Source organism: Tachysurus fulvidraco, chromosome 15, assembly GCF_022655615.1.
Source record: "Tachysurus fulvidraco isolate hzauxx_2018 chromosome 15, HZAU_PFXX_2.0, whole genome shotgun sequence".
In the NCBI taxonomy this organism is placed as follows: Eukaryota; Metazoa; Chordata; class Actinopteri; order Siluriformes; family Bagridae; genus Tachysurus; species Tachysurus fulvidraco.
Genome location: NC_062532.1, coordinates 24,052,401 through 24,079,321, shown reverse-complemented (window position 1 = coordinate 24,079,321; position 26,921 = coordinate 24,052,401). Strand labels below are relative to the sequence as shown.

Here is a 26,921-nt window from a genome sequence, read left to right as displayed (position 1 = left end):
TTGGTCGTTTTTGGTGTTTGGTGTATGCTGTTCTCTGCTCCTGTTCTCTGCTCCTGTTCTATGCTCTCTGATCCTGTTCTCTGTTCCTTTTCAGTGTTCCGACCTGTTTTGCCTGCCTGTTTCTGTTTCGTTCCGTGTTCTGCCTTGTGTTGCCTGCCTGTTCATCTGTGTATTGTTCATTAAACAGAAAACTGCACTTGGATCCCCACTCGCCTTTTGTCTCACCGTGTCACAGCGTGACAGAACGACCAACCGCCAATGGATCCAGCAGAACTCCTGTTTTGCCTACGTCAGGAGGACGCCCCAGTTGAGGAGTATACGGAGGTATTCGTGGACCTATGCAATGAGGTCAACTTTGGGGAGAAGACATTTTTAAGCATGGACTAAGGGACATACTGCGGTATCTGATGCCGTCTACCCGGGAGATCAAAACATTCTCGGAGTTCGTCAACCTGGCGTTGCTCCTGGACGGGTCCACACTAACCTTGAGCAGTGTAGAGACGGAAGCCGGCCGTAAGTATTTTTTGGGGGGGCAGCAAGCATCGGGATCCGTGGGCCACAGAGTGGAATCCGCCACGGACGCCCGAATGCTCCACAGTGCCTCCGCCCAGACCAGTCCCGTGCACACCCGTGATTGAGCCAGTTCCCATGGCTACCGTACCGGCGAGCTCGGCTGAGGTCCGTGCTAACCGGCTGGTCTCCAAACTGGCGGATACCCCGATGAGGTCGGCTCAGGCGGCCGGCATCCCTAAGCCGGGTCGCCGGAACCAGCCGGGTCGCCGGAACCTGCCGGGTCGACGGAACCGACCGGGTCGACGGAACCTGCCGAACCGACCGGGTCGACGGAACCTGCCGAACCGACCGGGTCGACGGAACCGACCGGGTCGACGGAACCTGCCGAACCGACCGGGTCGATGGAACCTGCCGAACCGACCGGGTCGACGGAACCGACCGGGTCGACAGAACCTGCCGAACCGACCGGGTCGACGGAACCGACCGGGTCGACAGAACCTGCCGAACCGACCGGGTCGACGGAACCTGCCGGGTCGCCGGAACCAGCCGGGTCGCCGGAACCTGCCGGGTCGACGGAACCGACCGGGTCGACGGAACCTGCCGAACCGACCGGGTCGACGGAACCGACCGGGTCGACGGAACCGACTGGGTCGACAGAACCTGCCGAACCGACCGGGTCGACGGAACCTGCCGAACCGACAGAACCTGCCGAACCGACCGGGTCGCCGGAACCTGCCGGGTCGCCGGAACCAGCCGGGTCGCCGGAACCTGCCGAACCGACCGGGTCGACGGAATCGACCGGGTCGACGGAACCTGCCGAACCGACAGGGTCGACGGAATCGACCGGGTCGACGGAACCTGCCGAACCGACCGGGTCGATGGAACCTGCCAAACCGACCGGGTCGACGGAACCGACCGGGTCCAAACTGGCGGATACCCCGATGAGGTCGGCTCGGGCGGCCGGCATCCCTAAGCCGCCAGCTGGACCAGCCGGGTCGCCGGAACCAGCCGGGTCGCCGGAACCTGCCGGGTCGACGGAACCGACCGGGTCGACAGAACCTGCCGAACCTGCCGGGTCGCCGGAACCTGCCGGGTCGCCGGAACCAGCCGGGTCGCCGGAACCTGCCGGGTCGACGGAACCGACCAGGTCGACGGAACCTGCCGAACCGACCGGGTCGACGGAACCTGTCGAACCGACCGGGTCGACGGAACCGACCGGGTCGATGGAACCTGCCGAACCGACCGGGTCGACGGAATCGACCGGGTCGACGGAACCTGCCGAACCGACCGGGTCGACGGAACCTGTCGAACCGACCGGGTCGACGGAACCGACCGGGTCGACGGAACCGACCGGGTCAACGGAACCTGCCGGGTCGACGGAACCTGCCGAACCTGCCGGGTCGACGGAGCCTGCCGGGTCGACGGAACCTGCCGAACCTGCCAGGTCGACGGAACCTGCCGAACCTGCCGGGTCGACGGAACCTGCCGGGTCGACGGAACCTGCCGAACCGGCCGGGTCGACGGAACCTGCCGAACCGGCCGGGTCGACGGAACCGGCCGAACCGACCGGGTCGACGGAACCGGCCGAGCTGACGGAACCAGCCGAATCGGCCGGGTCGACCGAAATTACTGAGTCAGAGAACGCGGTCGACATCATTACACCCAAACTACCTGAACTCTCTGCCTGGCCTGAACCTATGCATGTTTCTGTTTTCCTGTGTTTTGCTTCGCTGGACTTGCCAGCCCTCCTGTCCCTGTTCATAGGCCCAAAGCACCACCCTGGCTGCCAACTCTGTTCCGGTCTCTGGCTCCGCCTCCAGCACCACCCTGGTCCCCGGTCCTGCTCTGGTCTCTGGCCCCGCCTCCGGCACCACCCTGGTCTCCGGTCCTGCTCTGGTCTCTGGCTCAGCCTCCGGCACCACCCTGGTCTCCGGTCCTGCTCTGGTCTCTGGCTCCGCCTCCGGCTCCGCCCTGGCCTCCTGCTCTGCCGGCTCCGCCCTGGCCTCCTGCTCTGCCGGCTCCGCCCTGGCCTCCTGCTCTGCCGGCTCCGCCCTGGCCTCCTGCTCTGCCGGCGCCGCCCTGGCCTCCTGCTCGGCTGGCGCCGCCACTACACGAACCCGACCCGCCCTCCCACCCTGGCTACACCTTCGCCCCACCCTCCTGGACTGTTTTTTGTGGACTTGGGAGCGTCTGGAAGCCGCTCGTAGGGGGGGGGGGCTCTGTACTGTGTCTGTCTGTGTTTTCCCCTTGTTTCTGTCTGCCGTCTCTCCCTGATGTTAATTGTTGACCCCGCCCACCTATCTGTTCCATGGACACTAATTACATTCAATCTCTTCCCCAGGTGTTTTGTCTTAGTCCTTGTCTGTCTCTGTTTTGTGATTGGTTCTCGTTCACCATATATACTCTGTCTGTTCACTTCAATGTGGTTGGTCGTTTTTGGTGTTTGGTGTATGCTGTTCTCTGCTCCTGTTCTCTGCTCCTTTTCAGTGTTATGACCTGTTTTGCCTGCCTGTTTCTGTTTCGTTCCGTGTTCTGCCTTGTGTTGCCTGCCTGTTCATCTGTGTATTGTTCATTAAACAGAAAACTGCACTTGGATCCCCACTCGCCTTTTGTCTCACCGTGTCACAGCGTGACAGTCGATTCCTGGGCCTGGTGGAAGTGCACCCTCAAATTTTTATTGAAGTTTTGAAAATCATGTGAATAAGTAAATACAAGAGGAACAATTTTGAATTGTATCCGTTGCTCTTTGGTTTTCAAGCTATACTGATTTGTATCAAAACTTTGTTTTACTTCCTTTTTGATTTCCCGCAGGAATCGACCGGCATAACCTCTGGATCTAAGTGCTTTAAACAATACCTGTGTTGCCTCCTCCACGTCCTCGGGAAAGCTGCAGATTCTGTGAAATCGGATCAATTGTGATTTTACAATACCCTTAAACGTGTGCTTGGGGTTATAGCTGCTCTTATGCAACAGTGCATGTCTGTCTGTATCTTTAAAAAACTCCTTGGTTGCCAGGCCTTTTTTCCCTTTTTCTACAGGTTTAAAAAGGGTCTGTGTGTCTAAAAACTCCTCTTTGTCCTTCTGTATGGTGTGTGTGGTTTTTATTGCCTCATGGTGGGAATTTAAAATCTCAATAAATGACAAAAAATCCTTTTCTGAGTGAGTCCAAATGCCAAATATATCACCCAGAAACCTAAAATAAACCAATGGTAACCTGGCACACTTGAGGAAGGCCGACTCCTCCCATGCGCTTATATATAGATTTGCATAAGCCGGGGCAAACTTTTTCCCCATTGCTGTACCATGAATCTGGAGGTAATACTTGGCATTGAACTCAAAGTCATTGCGTGTCAGGCCTAACTCTAAGATTTGTAAAACCTCCTCATCTGGTTTATTTCTGTCTGGATGTTTACTAAATGCATTTCTAACTGCGTGCAGGCCCAGTTCTGTATCAATGTTTGTGTAAAGTAAAACTATGTCGATGGTGAACAAAAAGGCATTGTCCGGTACAATCAGTTTATTAATTTTATTCACAGTCATATGTATCCCGAATATAACTGCTGTGTTTCTGGGATATTGGATTAATAAAATAATCGATAAACTCCACTTATTGGCACGATTCAGAACCGCAATCACTAATAATTGGGCGACCGCATGGAACTACAAAGGGTACGGACCACTTCTCCGGTGGCTTGTGAATCTTCGGGAGCAGATAAAATTGTCTCATTCGGGGAGCATCCGAACCACTGAAGTAAGTAAACTGTTTAGGTGTAATAAATTTAGATTCTTTAAGAGATGTTAATATTTCTTTAAGCATACTATGAGTTTCTTTTTGAATTGGCTGTGTTAACGGTACATAATGTTATGTATTACTTAACTGTCTATTGGCTTCAAATAAATAATGAGCTCTTTCCATTATAACTGTTTGTGACCCTTTATCAGCTGGTTTATTTATTATGTCCCGGTTTTGTGATAGTTTCTTTAGAATAAGAGACTGTTCATGGGTGAGATTATATTTAGTTTGTGTTCTCTTATGAAATCTGGATAATACCCGGGTGTCCTTCCTAATAAGTGGTCAGATGCTCTCCGAAACGGACCCCACCATCGGCTCCCACCTAGAATTATATGAAGAAAAGCCCTTAAGGATCTCCATCTCCCCCTGACTCAGACTCAAAGCCGACAAATTTGTGATGTTAGACCAATGGGGGAATGTATACTTACACTTTTCCCCCTTTACATGTTTAATTGGTCCAGCCAGGAATGCAAGATAAATTTAGCTGTGGCTGGGCACCAATGTATTGGGTCGTGTGCTTCGGTCGATTTAGGTAAATAATTACATTTCTGTACAATGGTTTTATTCAGAATTTGTAAAAGTCTTTGTATGCCTGAATCTAACCTGTCAGAAAATTAATGACTGGAACATAAACTTGTGCATTTGGAAATATTTTATCACACATTTTCAAAAGCTGTTGAAGTTGTTTCCAGGCTGTTGTGGGGGTTTGTCTTCCCAAACAGTTATTCAAACCTAGTGACAGTACAACCTTCTCCACTCCAGGGATTTTTCAAGGATTCCCCTGATGTGGTAGAAGGATGCACCTGGAAAACTATCAACCTGCACCTCATCATCCAAGAAGCGTGGAATGCGAGCCAAATTAGAATCACCCAGAATAAAAATAGGTTTAATTGCTTCAATTTGCCAGTCACAAATTTTTCGCTTGGTACGTGGATGTACCGTTGGCTCAAAGCGCGCCGCCAGAGGGCGATCCCCCACACCCCCACCCGGACAGGTTTTTTTAATGGGGGAGTCAGATTGGGAATTACCTTGAGATATTGTATCACTTTTTTCAGGTTTACCCATCATCATTTGTGCCCCATCACCTGCCGGCATCCGGAGTGTGGAGGAACCGCACCCCAACGACGTACCAGGAGTCAACCCTAAGTCAAAAGAAGAAGAAAAAATCCAATCATCGCCACGACACACCACATGGGTATATGGGATCTTGTTTAATTGTGTCGCCTTACCTTGATCCGGCTGCTGTGGAAGTGGGGCTGCAGGCAGATTAATACTATCTGGTTCAAGAACTATCTGCATGTCTGTATGTTGTTTTGTAACTTTTGTAACCTCTATTGTTTGTACTGACTTGTGTCTAATCTCCCTTTTCTCCTTAGGACTGATCTGCTTCTGGACATCTATCAGGTAAGTATTCTGTTTGTTGGTCTTATCTTCCTCCTCCTCACCTCCCTGTACTCCTCCTCACCTCCCTGTACTTAGCAGAGGTGGAAAGTCATCACCAAACCTAGAACAATCAGGTACCTTTTTGGGTGTTTTTTGTGATGGAATTCCTACCACCATTGACCTAAGGGTTTGTACTGAACTTTCAGTAAATTTCTTCCTATACCTAGTCCTACATACTACCGCTTGATTAAAAACCTCTACATGAAACCCCTGGATTTTGGCTAACCCCGATGCAATGACCTCATGATTGTGCTTCTTTAAAATCTCAATGTTTTCGTCCATCCACTTTGCTGTATTCTGTGTCACTTTATCTAATGTAGATTGATTGGGAGAAGAAGGTTTAATGAAAGATGTGAGTTTTGTTACCTGTTTAAACATTCCCGGCGGGTAGCGATTAGCTAGCATTCTAGCCTGCAAGATCTCTGAATGGTGAATGGCCTGTAACAATTTAAAATATTTCTTAGTTAAAACCAGGTCTACTGTCTTATTTTTACTCCGGTTTTGGCCTGGATTTAAACTTACATCATTCAATTGACTGCTGGACTCTGGGTCGGCCAGGACCGCAAATCTGTTGTATAGAGTAGCCATGCAATCACCCCAAATTCACCTTACCAAATAAATGACAAGCACATACATAAGAGAAAAAAAGAGAACCATAAGAACTTATGTAACTAAGATCCAAATTAAAACTCAGAAATAAAAACAATACCAAAAACCAATATACCAAATAACAGCAAGTAAAAGATGGGGCATCAGAATACACTAGAGAAACAGGGACATGCCTACCCGGCTGGGGAATCGCAGACGTTTGCCTTTCCCTAGTGGATGTCCAGAAATATTATTCTCTTTTTGAAAACAAACCACTTGGATGGAAGTCCATAAAAAAGGGGAAAAGAGAAAACCGCCCGTACTCCCTTCCAAACAGCCGGCAGTTGCTCCTATTCCTGGATAATACTTACACCACAGCCAAAATGACCACTTTCAAAAGTGTAGAAGGAAGCAAGGGATTTTTCCAATTACCTTATCTTCAGTGTGCACACCCTTTCGGCCTATAGCTTTAGAAGAAGGTTGTTTGAAACTTACTGCCTTGTCTCGTTATCCTGGTTGGCTGATGCTTCCAGATAGTGTCATTCTTTTGAATCCCATTTTGGATAAACCATTAAAATGTGTCAAATCCCGAGACTCCAAAAAAACCCAAAAAGTTCCAAAAAAAATTAACAATTTAAAAAATGAAAAAAGTAAAAACCAAAATTAAGAAGTGTCAAACCATGAATGTAAGAAAAGTATTTTGCAGCCAAATGGAACTCCAAACAAAGAATTTTATAAAAAAAAATTTTAAAAAAGGAAAAAAACAACAGCCTAACTCATCAGAGGTTCAGTTTGTTTGGGAAGGAAATGCTTTTCAAGGAACAGATGGCTAACCCTAACCCTAGGTTAGGATAAGGGTTGTGGGTTTGGATTAAGGTCGGGGTTAGGATAAAGGTTTGATTTTAAGATTAGGATTAGGGCTGGGGTTAGGATTAGGATGAGGGTTGGGATTAGGGTTGTGGTTAGGATTAGGATTGGGGTTAGGATAAGGGTTGAGATTATGGTTGGGATTTGGATAAGGGTTGGGATTGGAGTTAGGATTAGGGCTAGGTTTTTGGAAGTATACAATGACCTATGGTTAGGGTTGGGGGATGGGTTTAGGGTCAGGATTAGGGTTGGGGGTTAGGATTAGGGTTCGGGTTAGGATAAGGATTGGGGTTAGGGTTGAATTGGGTTTAGGATAAGGGTTGGGGTTAAGGTTAGAGTTACTGGCTAGGATAAGGGTTTGATTTTAGGATTAGAATTAGGGCTGGGGTTAGGATTAGGATTGGGGTTAGGATTAGGGTTGGGGTAGGATAAAGGTTGGGTTTTGGCGTTAGGATTAGGGCTAGGTTTTTGGAAGTATACAATGACCTGGGGTTAGGTTTGGGGGTTGGGTTTAGGGTCAGGATTAGGGTTAATAATAATAATAATTATAATTATAATAATAATATGTTTAATTTATATAGCGCTTTTCCCAAGCTCAAGGATGCTTTACAAGGTACAATATAGACAAATGGAATATAGTGTAACATATTTGTCGGACATTTGCCCAGGACAAAGGATCACATGCAGCTGCATGAGATAATAACAGAAGACAGGACTATACACAAAAACATACAGTTCATGAGACAGGACTCTACATAGTACACGATACATACACCACATTTTAGAAAAATGAAGGACTCCTAATACATATGCATTTACTGATAGTGAAGGTTGCAAAGGTGGGTCTTAAACCTTGATTTAAATTCAGACAAAGTGGTGATGGTTCTGAGTGCAGTGGGTAGGGAGGTCCATAGTGTTGGAGCCATGACAGAAAAGGATCTGACACCCGCAGAGGATAAACGGTATCTAGGAATACAAAGAAGTTCAGAATTTGAAGACCGGAGTGATCGTGAAGGTACATAGGATGAGAGAAGGTCAGAAAGATTGGGGGGGGGGGGGGGGTATTTAGTGCCTTATAAGTGAGCAGTATGATTTTATATTTTATGCGAGATGAGACTGGCAGCCAGTGAAGATCAAATAATAAAGGGGTGATGTGGGCAGATTTTTTATTGGAGTTTAACATTCTGGCAGCCGAGTTTTGTATGTACTGTAAAGGTGAGATTGAGTGAGCTGATGGACCAGAGAAGAGCGAATTGCAGTAATCAAGACGGGACGTAATCAGAGCATGTACTGATGTTTCGGCATAATTTCGGAAGATAAAAGGTCGTAGTTTGGCAATGTGTTGTAAATGAAAAAAGACGCTTTGGAGAGGCTGCAAATGTGGGCATCAAAGGATAGTGAGGGGTCGATTGTGATACCTACATTTCTAACAGTAGCTGAGGGGAAAATCGTAGTAGCATCCAGATCAAGACTAAAGTCCACAGAGTTGTTTTTTATTAGAGATGGAGGACTAGAATGTCGGTTTTACCCAGATTCAGGCTAAGAACATTTGAGTGTAGATTTAACTCACTAACACAAGAGGAGAGTGAGGATTTTACATAAACAGAATCTGGTGTACAGGCAGTATGTAACTGAATATAAAACCATGTCGACGAACGATGTTGCCATGTGGCTGAATGTACAGAATGAATAGTAGGGGGCCAAGAACAGAGCCCTGTGGGACACCCTGCTTAAGTAAGACAGTAGGAGATTTGGAATTGTGTATGGAGATGTGATATTGCCTGCCTGTGAGATAAGAGATAGTGCAGAACCCGATATGCCAAATTCTGCTAAGCAGGAAAGTAATATCTTATGACGGACAGCATCAAAGGCAGAGCTGAGATCTAATATCAGAAGAGAGACTACCTGAGTCTCCAGTGAGTAAAAGATCATTAACAACCTTTACTAGAGCGGTCTCCGTGCTATACTGTTGGCAGAAGCCAGATTGAAAAATATCGAAGAGGTTGTTACCAGCTAGGAATGACTGCTGCTGAGAGGCCACAGCCTTCTCCATAATCTTCTATATAAATGGCAGGTTGGAAATAGGGCGGTAGTTGGATAAGTCTGCCGGGCCCAGATTAGTCGTTTTGAGTATGGGAGTAACAGCAGCAGTCTTAAGTGTCACAGGTACAGTAGAGGAGATAAATGACATATTAATAAGGTGGGAAATGGGGGCAGAAATCGCAGATGTAGAGTCTTTTAGCAGGAAGGTAGGCGCAGGATCTAGAATACATGACGAGGAGTTAGATTTTTGTATTAGCTCAGTGATTAATGAGGAATTGGTTAAGGCTAAGGTTGTCATAGAATTATTAGATTGAGATTTCATATGCTGTAGTTGGTTTCTCACCAAATGTCGCATACAGAGTATCTAGCTTACCCTGGAAATGGTTCAGTAAGAGCAGCACATAACAATGGATTCAGAGTCACTGTGCTTTGGTGCTTAAATCAGTTTATTAATTGTGCTAAATAACATTTTGGGCTTATTGCTTGCTTTGTTAATGATGCTGGAGATATGGGAAGAGCGGGCTGTATTTAAGGCCAATTTATATCACTGAAGACATTCAGCAAATATAAGAAAATGTCCAGTTAAACCAGTTTTCCTGAAGAGACGTTCATGTTGTCTACATTTTACCTTCAAACCTCGAAGCTCTGCATTGAACCACGGGGAGGAATGGGACATGGGGACAGACCTAATCTTAGTTGGGGCAAACTCATCCAACAATTTTTCAACAGAACAGCAATACTTGTCATAAATCATAGATGGGCAAGTTAAATTTAGCACATCAGAAAGAGTAGAGGAAGTGACAGAATCACAAAAGGAGCTAGTGTCAGCAGTATTTAAATGACAATAACGTATGGTTAGATTTTTGATGTGGTTGACTGGACAGATAAATGTAAAATCAAAGGAAATTAGTCTATGGTCAGAAAGAGGGGTAGCTAAACTGTCAACAGAGATATTATTCAGACCAGATGTACAAACAAGATCAAGCGTGTGACCATGAGTATTTGGAAAATTAACATGCTGGATTAAGTCAAAACAGTCAAAGACAACATTTAGCTGAGTAGCAGTGGAGCAAGCAGTATCAACATGAATGGGACGACACAGCACATGCTTGGGTTAGTAATTCACTGAGTTCTGAGACAAAAATCACTTTGTTGTTTAGGTGGTCTGTACATTAATATAAGTACAATGGGATGTTTGATACCAAGCTTCATAACCATGTACTCAAATGTTGTGGTATTGTGAAAAACCAATTTAGAGACAGTTAATGACGCATGAAAAATGACAGGAAGACCACCCCCTTTACCAGTACGTGGTTCTGACATATGCCGGTATCCAATAGGGGTAAGCAGATTCAGGTGGATAAAATCATCTGTGATTGCGTGAGTGAATGAGAGTGTGTGTGCCCTGCAATGGGTTGGCACTACGTCCAGGGTGTATCCTGCCTCGATGCCCGATGAGGCCCGAGATAGGCACAGGCTCCCCGTGACCCGAGAAGTTTGGATAAGCGGTAGAAAATGAGTGAGTGAGAGAGATATGTTCACTTCTCTCCACTGCTTCTCTATTTCTACCCATCCCAAGGCATCCAGGAATTGTACCAGCTCCGATCGTCTTTCGTGCAATGAAGATTTTGGACCTCCACTGAGATGAGGGCGTGAGAATCCTGAGGCATCCACAGATCTACCAGCTCCAGTTAGACTCTGCTATACTAAAGAGGAGATGTGAACTCCATGCGGTCTTTTACATCACTACAACATTTATCAGACTATATACACACTGGGGGTGTGATATATATATATATATATAATCACACCCCCAGTGTCACCCAGATGAGGATGAGGTTCCCCTTTGAGTCTGGTTCCTCTCAAGGTTCCTTCCTTTACCATCTAAGGGAGTTTTTCCTCCCCACAGTCACCTGAGTCACCTCAGACTTGTTCATTGGGGATAAATACATACACATTTATATATATATCTAATATTAATCTGGGACTTTGTATTCTATTAATCTTTATACTAACCTTTTTCCATGTTTATGTTCTGTAAAGCTGCTTTGAGACAATGTCAATTACAAAAAGTGCTATACAAATAAATTTAAATTGAATTGAATATTATTATTTATTTGAAAAGCTTTTTTGCCATTTTCTATTATTTATTTGTTTGTTTGGATCCGTTTCCTGACTATTTCAAGGTTTTAGTTTTTAATTAGAAGTTTCAGTTTTGTTAGGAAGAAAAAGGGGGTGGGGTTAGTTAGAGGTGTTCACTAACATCATACTTGTGTTATTAATTTCATTTTTTTTTTCTGAAATATTACTTGGATAAATTCTGATGTTCTTTCAATTTTTTTTTCTTTTCCCCCTAAAATTGTGGGTGTGGCCTCTAGTTACAAAGGCTTGGCTAATCAGATTGTTCAAAGAACACAATTCCTCCATTGACCTGTTACTGGCCTCTGATCAGTGTTGTGTCTCTTTGCTGGTGCTACTTGATCTTATTGCAGATTTTGATAAGATTGACCATGTTATTTTTCTTTTTGATAGAACATGTTGTTGGTGTTAAAGGGAATGCCTCCTCCTGGATCAGGTCTTATTTGACAGATCACTATCAGTTTGTAGATCTAGATCAGGGGGGTCAAACTCATTTTAACCGAGGGCCACATCAGCATAATTGTTGCCATCGAAGGTCCAGATGTAACTTTGAGTCAGTCTAAATGTAATGTAAAATAAACACAACTACTCCTTAATGTTAAATAACTCTTTATTTTTATTATTTAACTTACAAATATTACATACATATTTGCATAAATGAAAAATAACTGTTTGCTTGTTTCTCTATTATAACATAAATCCTTTTGTCAGCTTATGAAACCCACATTACTCCATCAATCAACGATCAAACTATCCAAGTGAATAAGGATAAATAACAAGTTATGACATTAACTTTGCTTTAAATGTGGGCGTAGAATGTACTCTTTGACAAGCAACACTGCCTCATAACACAAAAGACATACCGCTTTTTCTCCTTGAAGCACAAACATACCTTACCATCTGCATCAATTTTTCTCTTCCTGGACATTTTGGGATCATTCATTGTATTTCTTAAATCGGAAAATGGCACTGATGTGGAAACACCACAATCTAGTGGTGGGATGCTGTCACTTCACGGGTAACATGATCGGCATGCATTATGGGAAATGTAGTTTATGGTCAATGCACCCTTTAGACTTTGACCACATTTAGCCCACAGGTCTTGAGTTTGTTTGGTGTTCCACAAAGTTCTGTTTTAGGCCCATTGCTTTTCTCCCTGTATATGCTACCCCTTGGTGCAATTATTTGTAAACATGGTATTAGCTTCTGCTGTTATGGTTGGGGATAGGTTATAGGGTCAGGTTAGGGAGATAAGAGGTAGGTTTGGTGATATTAATCTCCACAGACTTCATATTCAATTTAATATGTAAAAGAGCTCATTCCTAAGAAGTATCATAAGGTCATATGTTTAGGACTCTAAACGTATAAACTTGATTCAATTATAAATATGGGAATATTTTGGCCATTTGTTTATAATAGCGCTCACTGTGGTTCGCTGGAGTCCCAACGCTTTAGAAATGGCTTTATAACCTTCTCCAGACTGATGGATCTCAATTACTTACTCTCTCATTTGTTCCTGAATGTCTTTGGATCTCAGCATGATGTGTAGCTTTTGAGGATCTTTGGGTCTCCTTCACTTTGTCACTCAGGTCTTATTTAAGGGATTTCTTTCTTGGTTGCGAACAGGTTTGGCAGTAATCAGGTCTGGCTAAAGAAATAGAACTTTTGACATTTTAATCTTTTTTTTTTTTTTAACTTGTGCTATCTTTGACTAATATCGACATTTGTTTAATGATTTGAAACATTAAAGTGTGACAAACGTGAAAAAAAACACTTTCACACCAGTGTAGATTATAAACACTGAGTAGGATTATAAAGCATTACTTTTCTAGAAATGTGTATTACAGAAACTAATAAAAATTTGATTGCATATTATATTTTTATATTCTGTGCAGATATTCATGTTTTGATTTGAAACAGATTTAAACACTGATCTGTACAGCAGGATGGAGGAATAAAGTTTTTCAGTTCTGTTTATGAAAGAACAAAGTTTACTTTCAGACTGTGGCACCACTGGCAAACATACGTTTATTAGTACGTCCCCTTTTATCTCGCTCATTTAGTTTAAAATATGTCCAGTGTTGTAAGATGAAGTGCTGAGGTAATTATATATAAAAAACACTTAAATTACAAATTGTACATGTAGAAATAAGTCAGATAACAGAACACTGCTTTCCTCTAGAATGTGTCTCAGGTTCTTATCTGTATTTATTGCCTAAACCAACTGTGTATTCGTGCCCATATACAAGACTGTTAGCTCGAGTGGTTAAGACTTTGGAAGTTGGGGATCAGAACAAAGCAATATTCCAGGCAATAATGTGTGAAGACAGATTTTCACTGTACTGTAATGTAGATGTGACAATAATAAAGGCTTCTGCCACTTCTGAAAATCAGCACCATGTGATGAACAGTGACTTATGCTGTGCGTGAAATATGGATGTTTAAAATTAATTTTAAAAACAATCTAAAATAAAACCACCATGTCCAGCTCAAATTATTTATTTATTAAATAATGTGATGACAAACAGGACAGATAAGCTCAAGTTGCAGCCTCCACACATCACTGCACATTAACTCAGGTTAAACAGAGGTTCTGCTGTTTTTTTTTGGGGGGGTGGGGGGGGGGGGGGGCCAGATTTAACGCTTTCCTCCCAGGGTGTGTTTATCAAACAGATACTCGGCCATACGGTCCTTGGTGGCATCCATCTTGGTGAGGTTAGTGATGTGGTCACCCAGTTTCTTCATGGCCTCCACCTGCTCGTTCAGGTAGTGAGTCTCCAGAAAGTCACACATCTGTTTGATAGTGAAGATCCAAAGGTCATAATTATGGCCATCACATCTTATCTAGCTAAAAAGATTAATGATCATTTTTACAACTTTAACTCACATGAGCATCTCCATTATCAAGGGCAAGTTTGTGCAGGTCCAGCAGAGCCTGATTCACGGTTTTCTCCAGCTTCAGAGCACATTGCATGGCCTCCAGTCCACTGCCCCACTCATCACGCTCAGGTTTCTTAAAGAACACACATTTTGGCCTGATTCATAATCTGATCTCACACCAATCCATTACTTTTATTATTTCTCTCTTATTATATATAAAGTCTTATTTCAGGACCAAAGGTTTTATAGAAACAGCAGATAAAAGATTATTATCTAGCAAAACATTTCTATAAAGCTGTAAAAAGATTTACATTCAATTCACACACAGTTTGTGAGATCGTCCACCACAGTGACTTATTAAACCTACATTTAGGACATTTGTCAGATGCCCTGACCGAGCGTGATGTACACTAATGCCCTGTATAATGTGTGTACTGACATGGTAGAAGTGTGAGGGGATAAAGTGTGTTGATTTATGTAATAAAAGTGAACTAAAAAGGATGATCTTATAAATTAGGGGAAATGATTTTCTACCTGAAAGCAATTAAAAACCAAATCTAATTAAACATACGTTTGTCATTTTACGTCATTATTTTTCTCCTGCAATAAAGAGTTCATCTGAAACCTGAAGCAGTTAAAATGTAAATTATAAAGTATTTTTACTGCATTAATATTTAACACGGAATAATATGACGTTTTGTAATTTTGCAGTAAAATTATATTTTATAACAACCAGAAAACATTTAAAGTGGCTGTGAACCCGAGACCCAGCAGTGTGTATTGTACTGTTAGTGAACGTGTGTGTGTGTGTGTGTGTGTGTGTGTGTGTGTGTAACAAAAGTGTAAAGAACAGAACCGTAACGTAACGTTAGGGTCAACAGGTGAAAGTGAACCAAGTGTTCTATAAAGAACAGAACCGTAACGTTACCTTGACGTCCTGCAGGAAAATTCGGCCTCCTCTCTTATTCTGGAAGGACATAAACTTGTCCGCGTGCTCGCGCTCCTCGTCACTGTTCTCTTTGAAGAAATGAGCAAACCCCTCGAGCGCGACGTCATCACGGGAGAAGTAGTAGGCCTGTAATATAATAATAAGGGTAAATAAGTCTAAAGTACACGCTGATACCCAGTCAGTCAGTGAGCAGCCCGAACCCCAGCCCATGTTCGCCCTGAGCTCCTCACCATAGAGGTGTAGGTGTAGGAGGCGTAAAGCTCCATGTTTATCATCTTGTTGATGGCGGCCTCACAGTCGCGGTGGTAGTTCTGACGGATCTGAGAAGGCTCCATTTCGGCTGATATTGTCGGTTTTTTTTATCAAAACGTACAAAAATAAAAATTTAGACGACTAAAAAAAAAAGAGTCGTGTGGAATGTTTAAAGAGCAGAAGAAGAAAGTTCCGTCCAAACACTGTTGAAGCAAGAACTCCCGAGGATTCTGAGACACAACGGCGCGCACGCGCTATTTATTCTTACAGCGCAGGGGGGGAAAACGCTGCGACCAGCCAATCAAATAGCGAATTAGATGCGGAAGTGGGCGGAGCCAAATAAAGTGGACACGCAACAAACATGACTCCGCTGAAGTGAAAAACAAAGAGGTTAATAAAGGTTACCATAATAATGCGTTTCCCCATTAAACTGGGTTTTAATTAAAAATCCTGACCTCATCTCTCAACAGGTCTGTCACAGAAAGCGCGTCTGTGTGTGTGTGTGTGTGTGTGTGTGTGTGTGTGTGTGTGTGTGTGTGTGTGTGTGTGTGTGTGTGTGTGTGTGTAACAACAACATGCCTCAAAAATGAGTTTTATTAAGTTTAAAATGAATTAGTCACCTGATTTTCCACCCAGTCCATAAAAATCCACATAAAACACATTAATCATTAATTTCTCTGTGAACTTTGTCCTCCATAAATCTGCTATCAGTGAAACAACACTGGCAAGATTCATGTCTAGTACACACACACACACACACACACACACACACACACACACACACACACACACACACACACACACACACTCTAACTCACTCACACACACACACACTCACACTCACTCACACATACACACACACACACACACACACACACTCACACACACACACACACTCTCTCTCTCTCTCTCTCTCTCTCTCTCTCTCTCTCTCTCTCTCTCTCTCTCTCTCTCTCTCTCTCTCCCACTCACTCATTCACCCACTCATATTTGTGGTTAAATTCAATTTCAAATCCTGTATGATGAAGCATTTGAAGCTCAGATTTGACCTGTAAGAATGTTCAGTTGAAAGTTGTCACCATGACTCAGCATCTCCTGACTGTGTATCACGCAACACAATGGCTTTCATGGTCATGGAAATCACAAGGAGGAGCAATTTACAACCAACATTTGCTTACAGCAGCAGAAAACTGAGGCATGACCATTATAATTTAATTCAACTGCGTTTCACGCACAACTTCCTCCTTCATACCATTTTAACTTAATACTTTTTACACATGGATTGTAAGCAACTTCAAGATAGAAGAGAAAAATGGGTGAATGAGGCTATTTAATAATTTTTTCTGATCTAAATGTAGAAGTTAAATTTATTTGTGAATGTGATCTCTACAGCTTTGATATTTTATTCCCAAAGCTGTTTAACACACATTATCACAGGAGCTATAGAGTTCAACATGAAGTGAAATTGTGCTGAGTCACAGTGATTCAGCAGTTGAGTGATTCAGCAGTTGAGTGATTCAGCAGTTGAGTGATTCAGCAGTTGAGTGATTCAGCAGTTCAGTATCAGTTCCATTGTACAATTATACTGGATGTAATTTGTTACTGATGATGAAACAGGTCCCACCACCTCTGGAACCAGGCAGCCTCTGCTGTCCTGCCCTTCTAACAGAGAAAAGCTATCAGACAGCATGGGTCTGGTACCGAGGGGTTCAGCCATGTTTGAGAAAAATGGAATAGGTCACATTTCCCGATGTCCCACTGGCTCTGAGCTCATCCATTTTGGCCTCAAGTGGCTGGACATTGGCAAGCAGAACACTGGACAGGGTGTGTTCTGTTCTTCAGCCTGTTAGGAATCCCGAGTGATCCAAGAGGTCTAAGAGGACACCATCACTCATGTCTTCCACACCACCCTCACCCACACCAGCAACAGCTCAGCCTTCAGTACTATAGTTGCACACGCGTTGACCTCCAACTCAAAGCCCTCAGACTTAATACCTCACTCTGTTACTGAGTCTGGGACCTCCTCCACAGCAGACCCTAGTTTTTGAGCATGGGTCAGTTGACACCCAACACCATTACCCTGAACACCATTACCCAACACCATTACCCTGAACACTGGAGCACCATAAGGCTCAATTCATTCTATTTTTAACTTTAATTTATTTACATGCACAGTCTGAGAGGAAGGTTTTCATTTCACTACAATTTGTATACTGTATATAACTATGTGAAAATCTTGAATCTTGCAGTGTGAGGTGTGATAAGATCTTTGAGGTAACAATAACCCCTAGGGGTTTGTGTGGAAGCACCAGTGTTTAAATCTGTTGCAGAAGCTACAGGATGCCAGTGGAGGTAGTGCAAGGAAACCCAAACACAGAATTCTTTAATTTCTTACTTCTTAGTTATTTCTAACTTTCCTTTTTTATTTGAAGTTGAACCCAACAGCTACCAGAATGAATGAGATTAAAGCACAAAGAGGTCAGATCCTGTGGGTGATAAAGTCCATCATTCACTAATTAACTGGTTTTCAAATAAATCTATGAAACTCAAAGGTGGTCTGCTGCAGGGGGTTTAACCATGAGGTAATTTTTAGAAGCAGTGTACTGTAAGTGTTAAATGTCCCAGGTTTGGTAGATAATGAGGAAGCTGGACTCAGGCTTGGAACTCAAAGGGCCTTTATTATTCTTTATCTTCCACTTCACACACAAACACAAATACACACACAGACACACACACAGACAGACAGACAGACACACACACACACAGACACAGACAGACAGACAGACACACACACAGCTCTGTGCTGGTTGTTTCTTTCTTTCTCTCTCCTCACAGCTCACAGCAATACAGACCCTTCAGGTGTGTAACACTCACCACAACCATCACACCACCATCTTCTCTAACTACGCCCTCCATTCAAAAACTGCCATTCGACCACACCGGACACACACACACACACACACAGGGGGTCTGCTGCATGCCACTGCTCCCACAGCAAGATTTAGATAAAAAATATTTTATTATAGGTCCTTGAGGAAGAACATTTTATAGTATGTGGTGCTGTGTCTTTTTCCTGAGGAGAAAGGCTTCTTGCTGTTATGAACGCTGTTATGAACGCTGTTATGAACGCTGACTCTAACCACAAACTCCCCAGCACAAAGGGTGTTTAAGCAGAAACGCTTCCCTGTACCACAATTTTTTGGCTATATTTCCTGACTAATCTGACAAGATGTGGAACTCAGCATTTTATTCTCTAAATGTAAACTGTGAACAAAAAGCACAGCAGGTTTAATGGAAATGAATTTAATAATTAAGTAAAATGGCATAATTAGTCATTTACAGCTTTGAGTTTTATCATTCACACAGATTCAGCAGTTTAAAAATAATTCATACAAAAGTTATGACTAAATAAAATAAAGGAAATAAAGTTTCACTGTTTTATTTTATTTTTTAAAAAGCAGAATTTGTTTCTCTGAGTTATGGAACAGAAATCACTTTTATTTACTACAATATATTTAACCATGGTTTATTTATAATTCTTAACTCTCAAGAGTCATTAACGGACACACACCTATTAAACACACACCTCTCATTTCTCTCTCTGTGTGTGTGTGTGTGTGTGTGTGTGTGTGTGTGTGTGTGTGTGTGTGTGTGTGTGTGTGTGTGTGTGTGTGTGACTAAGCAGTGGGGATCCACACACTCTTCCACACCACACACTCTCTCCACATCTCCTCCTGCATTGAGAAACTTGGCTTAGTCCAGAATTTCCTTCCTTCTTCATCCTCCTCCTCCTCACAGTGCAGCCACAGGCGCTTCAGAGGACAGCAGTGCTGCAGAAACTGACGGCCCTGTATATACATGCACACACACACACACACACAGACACACACAGACACACACACAGACACACACACACACACACACACACACACACACACACACACACACACACACACACACACACAATCATTTTATAACAATAAAAACACCTCAGACGTTATTTTATCAGTACACCATGGACATGTGTCCAAACACACAACATATTCACTATGATTCCCTCTTCACTACACACTATTCACTCTTCAGTACATGTTATAACACACAGCCCTGTTATAACCCCAGCATCTGTTTGACTGACTGATTTTTTTAATAAATGACGTCACAGTTTTTCTTTTCAGCTTGTTTCTTCCTGCTGCACTGCAGTCTGTAAAACAAGCTAAAACTCTTTAATTAAATGTGCAAACCTTAGTTTTATACAACAATACAATTATGCTATATACATTTTATGTAAAAGTTTTACAGATTGTTTATGAAGACTTTATGAATCTTCAGAATTTCAGAACATAAGGACATGTGAGACAAAGAGCTATACAATTAAAATTAAAATAATTGGACAGAAAACCATCAGACTGACCTCTGCACTGCCCCAGTACCATATGGCCTGGACTTCATTGTGATTGGCCAAAGCCTGAGTCAGCTGATCCCTTCCACCACTGATGACACTGACCAGAGCTGCAGGAACATCAGAAGCCTGGAGAATCTGTCAAGACAAACATCATAACAGGAAACCGGTTTACTGCTAAAGAAAGTCTAACAGCAGCTTTTCCACTTTCATCATACATACATTCTTTATTGTGCAGAAATACTACATTATATTCATATATATGTAAATTGTTTATTTTATCACTTTAAATGTTTAATATTTGTTGTGATGAGCCTTTGGCTTTAAACCAGCATTAAACCACTTGCATAAAGTCAGTGATTTTGTAGGATCAGAGTCAGGTGTGTGATTAACCAGTGATATCAGCAGGTTCTGATGAAACTCCGTCATTTAGTGAAACAGAAACATTTGTAGGAGCTTCACAATGGGTGAGGAACCAAACTCTGTTACTGAGATGAGGTTGTGAAGACACAAGGTAGATCTACTGCATCAGCAAGGTCTGTTTTAGGATGTGATGTTCAAGCTGTTTTCATGTTGCAGAAAGAAACATAACGTTGAGGAGTGTAGATGCAGAGGGCCAAGGATGCAGCAGATGAAGGACACGTCACGCTTACTTCACCTCAACACCAGATGACCAGCAGTGCCATCATCACAGAACTGGAGGAAACCTGATGGACCCAGCTTCACCCATCTACTGTCTGGAGAAATCTGGATCTTTCTGTAAGAACTGTGGCCAAGTGTCTGCATTCAGAGGTGAAGCATGGTGGAGGTTCCTTGCAAGCTGCATTTCTGCAGATGGGTTTGGAGATCTGGTCTGGATTAATTGTGTCCTCAGTGCTGAGAAATACAGACACATACTTATCCATCATGCAGAACCATCAAGGAGGCATCTGATTGGTCCCAAATTTATTCTGCAGCAGGACGACGACCACAAACATACAATCGATGTCATTAAGAACTTCTTCAGCATAGAGAAGAACCAGGAGTCTTGGAAGTAGTGGTAGAGCCCTGATCTCAACATCAACAAGTCTGGGTTACAGAAGGATCTGAGGCAGCGTCCATAAACTAAAGATCTGCGATTAGTTCCCCAAGATGTTGGAAACAACCTACATGATGAGTTCCTTCAAAAACTGTGTGCATGTGTACCCAGAAGATCAGATGCTGTTTTACAGGTAAAGGGTCACTACAAATATTCCTGTTGATATCTACAGTATCTGCTGATGTTACTGCGAACTCGACTGTATTACCGGTTTAAATGGAATAAACACAGACAAGTGGAGCGACACACACACTAATAAAGTTACACTAATATCAGCTTGGAATGCTGTTTGTCTGTTAGTGTTTATTACAATATGAACATTCTTGTGTCCTGTGTCGGAATCGGGAAAAGAAAAGTTATATTTCAGTTTTGTTCTAAAACGCCAGTGTAGCAGAGAATCTTTTCACACATAAATAAAGTGTTTAGATGAAATGTAAATTCACCGGAATGAAATCGAGAGCTGGAAGAGGAAACCTCTCACTTGGCACCATGATGATGGCGTTGCCCATGGAAACCGTTGCCCCCAGAACAGACACCATAGAGAGAAGAGGCTTAGTGTCAGGCAGGACCACGCCCACAACTCCTATAGCCATTGGTGCTGAGAGGGCGGAGCCAGTGTGAGGAAGGAGCTGCAGAGAAATGTTCACATAAAACCAGGACATAATCAAAACTTTAAATGAGTGAAATAAACAAAAACCTCCCTTACTGGCACGTGCCCATTTTGCTTATCACACCGTGCAGCCCAATCAGAAAGCCTGGAGATGCTAAGCTCCACCTCCTGAGCTGCCTCGTCCATAGAGAGACCGGTCTGTTTGTGGATTGAAGCAGACATTTCCTGCCTTCTTTTTTCCAGACTGTCAGCGAGGGAGTAGAGGGCGAGAGCTCGAGTCGCTGGACTTTTCTTCATCCACCTGCCATCAAAACCACATGAGCCACGCAGCGTTCAGTTTAATATTCTGTGTTTAGTGTCATAGACTGAAGTGTGTTCCTGAAGTCGTACCCCGGCTGGACCTTCAGGGCAGCTTCAACTGCGTTACGGACATCTTTCCTTCCACCATCAGGACAGTAAGCCAAAATGGTGCCCTCTGAAACCTGAACTGGCCTACTGTAGCCTGAATCAGCTTTACACACCTTCCCCCCTATAAAGTGGGAGCAGGATCGAGAGACACTGAGAGAGACATGAGGAACAGAGAGGGGGAGAGAGAGAGAGAAAGGAAGAGACAGAGGGAAAGGAAGAGAGATAGAGAGAGAGAGAGAGAGAGAGAGAGAGAGAGAGAGAGAAAGAGAGAGAGAGAAATTAGAGAGAGCTAGATACAGAAATGAGCTCCCCAAGTCATCGCTGAGATATTCGTCGCCTGCTCTCTCTCTCTCTCTCTCTCTCTCTCTCTCTCTCTCTCCTCTCTCACTCCTTCTCTGTCTCTCTCTCTCTCTCTCTGTCTGTCTCTCTCCCTCTCCTCTCTCACTCCTTCTCTCTCTCTCTCTCCCTCTCCTCTCTCTCTCCCTCTCCTCTCTCTCTCTCTCTCACTCTCTCTTTCCCTTTCTCTCTCTGAGAGAGAGCATTATACAAACTAACTAAGTAGCTGTGGGCTTCAGGTCAGCGACGACCTTTCAGTATTTTGTTTGTTCAAAATCAAAGAATAATTGAAGCAAAGTTCGTGAATGTTTATGTGTTGGTATTGAAACAAACACCTGGATGGATCAGAACCGTCCGGCACCAGAAACTGGGATTTTGCTCCACCGAAACTGGCGTAGTCCAGAGCGATGGGTTCGGAGCGAGGCAGAGCCACAGACGCACTCAGGAACTGATACAGACCCTACAGGACAACAGCCAGGACGTTATCAGTCAGGTCGTTATCAGTCAGGTCATTATCGGTCAGGTTGTTATCTGTCAGGTCGTTATCAGTCAGGTCCTTATCAGTCAGGTCGTTATCTGTCAGGTCCTTATCAGTCAGGTCGTTATCTGTCAGGTCGTTATCTGTCAGGTCCTTATCAGTCAGGTCGTTATCTGTCAGGTCGTTATCTGTCAGGTCCTTATCAGTCAGGTCCTTATCAGTCAGGTCGTTATCTACTGTCAGGTCATTATCGGTCAGGTCGTTATCAGTCAGGTCCTTATCAGTCAGGTCGTTATCTGTCAGGTCCTTATCAGTCAGGTCGTTATCTGTCAGGTCGTTATCTGTCAGGTCATTATCAGTCAGGTCCTTATCGGTCAGGTTGTTATCTGTCAGGTCGTTATCAGTCAGGTCGTTATCAGTCAGGTCATTATCTGTCAGGTCGTTATCTGTCAGGTCGTTATCAGTCAGGTCATTATCGGTCAGGTTGTTATCTGTCAGGTCGTTATCAGTCAGGTCCTTATCAGTCAGGTTGTTATCTGTCAGGTCCTTATCAGTCAGGTCGTTATCTGTCAGGTCGTTATCTGTCAGGTCATTATCAGTCAGGTCCTTATCAGTCAGGTCCTTATCAGTCAGGTCATTATCTACTGTCAGGTCGTTATCGGTCAGGTCCTTATCAGTCAGGTCCTTATCAGTCAGGTCATTATCTACTGTCAGGTCGTTATCGGTCAGGTCGTTATCAGTCAGGTCGTTATCAGTCAGGTCGTTATCTACTGACATTCTTCACAACATTTACACCGAATCACAGAGAAACTCGTTTACAACAAAACACACATCATAATTCACCATAAAACACACAGCAAAATTATTTCTACCTTTAAATAAATGTCACAAAAACCTTCATTAAATTGTTGAAATGAATTGTTAAATCTGATGTTAATGAAAGTCCACAATCATTATCACAAATAAAAGTATGCATATATAAAATATATAAACATTAATGTAATTAGAGTCTCAGTAAAAAACAGATGAACATTTATTAACTGGATTCTCTGGAGCGCTGAAGGTGGAATTTTGTGCTTTTAAAATAACACTGAGGTCAAACTGACATCAAGTCAACAGTGAAATGCACCAAGAAAATTTCTGTTTACTATTTTATTCCTTCTGTGTTTATAAATCTGGCCATCTTTACCTCTCGCCCTCCGTCAGTGCAGTTCCCACTTTCTCTCCATGTGGACTGTGGGAGTGAAGGATCTGTAACCGAGTGTGTGTTCACACACACAGAACCCACACACAAACTACACACACACACACACACACACACACACACACACACACACGTATAAAGTGAATTGAGCCTTCAGTGTAAATCAGCAATGACTGAAATCCACTTTATATAAACTCAGTGTCCATTTCATTAGGAACACCTGCACATTCATTAAGTTATCTATCAGTCAGTCATGTGGCAGCAGCACAATGTATAAAACACTGCAGATACAGATTCAGGTCAAGAGCTTCAGTTAACGTTTACGTCAAACATCAGACCCTAACGTTTACATCGAACATCAGACCCTAATGTTTACATCGAACATCAGACCCTAACGTTTACATCGAACATCAGACCCTAACGTTTACATCGAACATCAGACCCTAACGTTTACGTCTAACATCAGACCCTAACCCTAACGTCAAACATCAGACCCTAACGTTTACATCGAACATCAGACCCTAACGTTTACATCGAACATCAGACCCTAACGTTTACATCGAACATCAGACCCTAACCCTAACGTCAAACATCAGACCCTAACGTTTACATCGAACATCAGACCCTAACGTTTACATCGAACATCAGACCCTAACGCTTACATCGAACATCAGACCCTAACGTTTACATCGAACATCAGACCCTAACGTTTACATCGAACATCAGACCCTAACGTTTACATCGAACATCAGACCCTAACCCTAACGTCAAACATCAGACCCTAACGTTTACATCGAACATCAGACCCTAACGTTTACATCGAACATCAGACCCTAACGTTTACATCGAACATCAGACCCTAACGTTTACATCGAACATCAGACCCTAACGTTTACGTCTAACATCAGACCCTAACCCTAACGTCAAACATCAGACCCTAACGTTTACATCGAACATCAGACCCTAACGTTTACATCGAACATCAGACCCTAACGTTTACATCGAACATCAGACCCTAACCCTAACGTCAAACATCAGACCCTAACGTTTACATCGAACATCAGACCCTAACGTTTACATCGAACATCAGACCCTAACGTTTACATCGAACATCAGACCCTAACGTTTACATCGAACATCAGACCCTAACGTTTACATCGAACATCAGACCCTAACCCTAACCTGAGGTCAATGACATAGTTGTTGGTGTCTGATCAGCGATCTGAGTATTTTATAACTGCTGATCTCCTGCTGTGAGACATAGTTCTGTAGGTGTTAGATCACACATAATAACTCATACGATCATCTTTACACCCACAGTAAGTAAGAGAACATCTCAGAACACACGTCAAAACCAGGAGCCATAATTTAGTCTAGTCATGGAATTTCAGATCACATTGAAAAATAGAAATTCTGTTTAACAGATTTTTATATTTTTTATATTTTCCACATTAGTTTGGGGAAAAAATCAGTCAGAAGAGTCCAAGTGTCTAAAAAGCGGGATAATTAATTCTCAGAGGAAACGAAAACCCTTCTTGCTGATGGAGGACTGATAACTGAACAGAAAAGTGTCTTTCACTCAGAATATGAGAATCCAGGTCACTGCAGTGTGGAAGTTTGTTCAAGCCTCCAGACCAGACACACTGACACAGGGTTGAGATCCAGACCAGACACACTGACACCGGACTGAGATCCAGACCAGACACACTGACACCGGACTGAGATCCAGACCAGACACACTGACACCGGACTGAGATCCAGACCAGACACACTGACACCGGACTGAGATCCAGACCAGACACACTGACACCGGGTTGAGATCCAGACCAGACACACTGACACCGGGTTGAGATCCAGACCAGACACACTGACACCGGGTTGAGATCCAGACCAGACACACTGACACCGGACTGAGATCCAGACCAGACACACTGACACCGGACTGAGATCCAGACCAGACACACTGACACCGGGTTGAGATCCAGACCAGACACACTGACACCGGGTTGAGATCCAGACCAGGCACACTGACACCGGACTGAGATCCAGACCAGACACACTGACACCGGGTTGAGATCCAGACCAGACACACTGACACCGGACTGAGATCCAGACCAGACACACTGACACCGGACTGAGATCCAGACCAGACACACTGACACCGGACTGAGATCCAGACCAGACACACTGACACCGGACTGAGATCCAGACCAGACACACTGACACCGGACTGAGATCCAGACCACAGACCAAACACACATGTAAACTTCACTGAGACCAAACTGCACATCAGCCAGGACAGAAGAAACGTCAGGAAAGAATGGGATGTAATTTACATCAGGATCGAATCTAGATGTTTGATCTGGGTTTTTATTCATGAGTCATTCATTTATTTGGTAGCAACTAAAGTCTAAAAGTCCAAGACAGGGACATTCATAGTGCCTGGATACAGCAAGCGGTAACAATTTGTCACTGAACATTAGAAAAGCAGTTTGTACATTTCTGCAAATCTTGTTAAATCTTTTAAAGGTGTTTGTGGAATGAAATGAGAAACCCCAATGATCCAGGAGCCTCTCAGACACTGCAGTACTGAACACTAGTGAACCTGTTCAGCACATTAAGGCCATGTGTACTGAGCACATGATTAACACTTTACTAAACACCGATACTGAGTTCAGGTTAAAAACTCAGTGAATAATTTTCTGATGTTTGTACAGATTTCTTGCTTTTTCCACCGAACGTAATAACTGATATATATAGGGTTATGTTTATAGACACACACACATACACAAACACATACACATACACACACACACACACACACACACACACACACACACACACACACACACACACACACACACACTACCTCTTTGCAGTCTCCAAAGCCAGCGTGAGGTCTTCAGTCCAAATGGAAGCAGCTCGAGCATGAGGTCTG

At 43.5% G+C, this 26,921-nt stretch overlaps 2 protein-coding genes across 4 annotated transcripts in view; both read right to left on the bottom strand.

The window, feature by feature from the left end:
* Positions 1-15,715, bottom strand: part of LOC113654112 (ferritin, middle subunit) — a 58,787-nt gene extending 43,072 nt beyond the window's left edge. Inside the window, exons 1-4 of one of the 2 annotated variants that reach the window (XM_047800908.1) lie at positions 15,446-15,715; positions 15,195-15,341; positions 14,274-14,399; positions 13,870-14,179 (exon numbers count right to left, since the gene is read on the bottom strand). In XM_047800908.1, coding sequence (XP_047656864.1) covers positions 14,024-14,179; positions 14,274-14,399; positions 15,195-15,341; positions 15,446-15,550 — 534 coding nt within the window. In that variant the 5' untranslated portion in view covers positions 15,551-15,715 and the 3' untranslated portion in view covers positions 13,870-14,023. Of the gene's footprint in view, positions 1-13,869; positions 14,180-14,273; positions 14,400-15,194; positions 15,342-15,445 lie in introns of those variants that run through there. The other variant, XM_027164053.2, reaches the window with a different exon arrangement.
* A 3,175-nt stretch (positions 15,716-18,890) lies between these two features.
* Positions 18,891-26,921, bottom strand: part of aldh16a1 (aldehyde dehydrogenase 16 family, member A1) — a 14,918-nt gene continuing 6,887 nt past the window's right edge. For both annotated transcript variants that reach the window (XM_027164068.2, XM_027164067.2), the window contains 8 exons: positions 26,853-26,921; positions 23,969-24,074; positions 22,637-22,761; positions 21,948-22,115; positions 21,654-21,858; positions 21,391-21,576; positions 19,882-20,007; positions 18,891-19,315 (listed from right to left, as the gene is read on the bottom strand). The exon at positions 26,853-26,921 is cut by the window's right edge and continues 7 nt beyond it. In XM_027164068.2, the coding sequence (XP_027019869.2) occupies positions 19,145-19,315; positions 19,882-20,007; positions 21,391-21,576; positions 21,654-21,858; positions 21,948-22,115; positions 22,637-22,761; positions 23,969-24,074; positions 26,853-26,921 (1,156 nt within the window). In that variant the 3' untranslated portion in view covers positions 18,891-19,144. The remainder of the gene's footprint in view (positions 19,316-19,881; positions 20,008-21,390; positions 21,577-21,653; positions 21,859-21,947; positions 22,116-22,636; positions 22,762-23,968; positions 24,075-26,852) is intronic.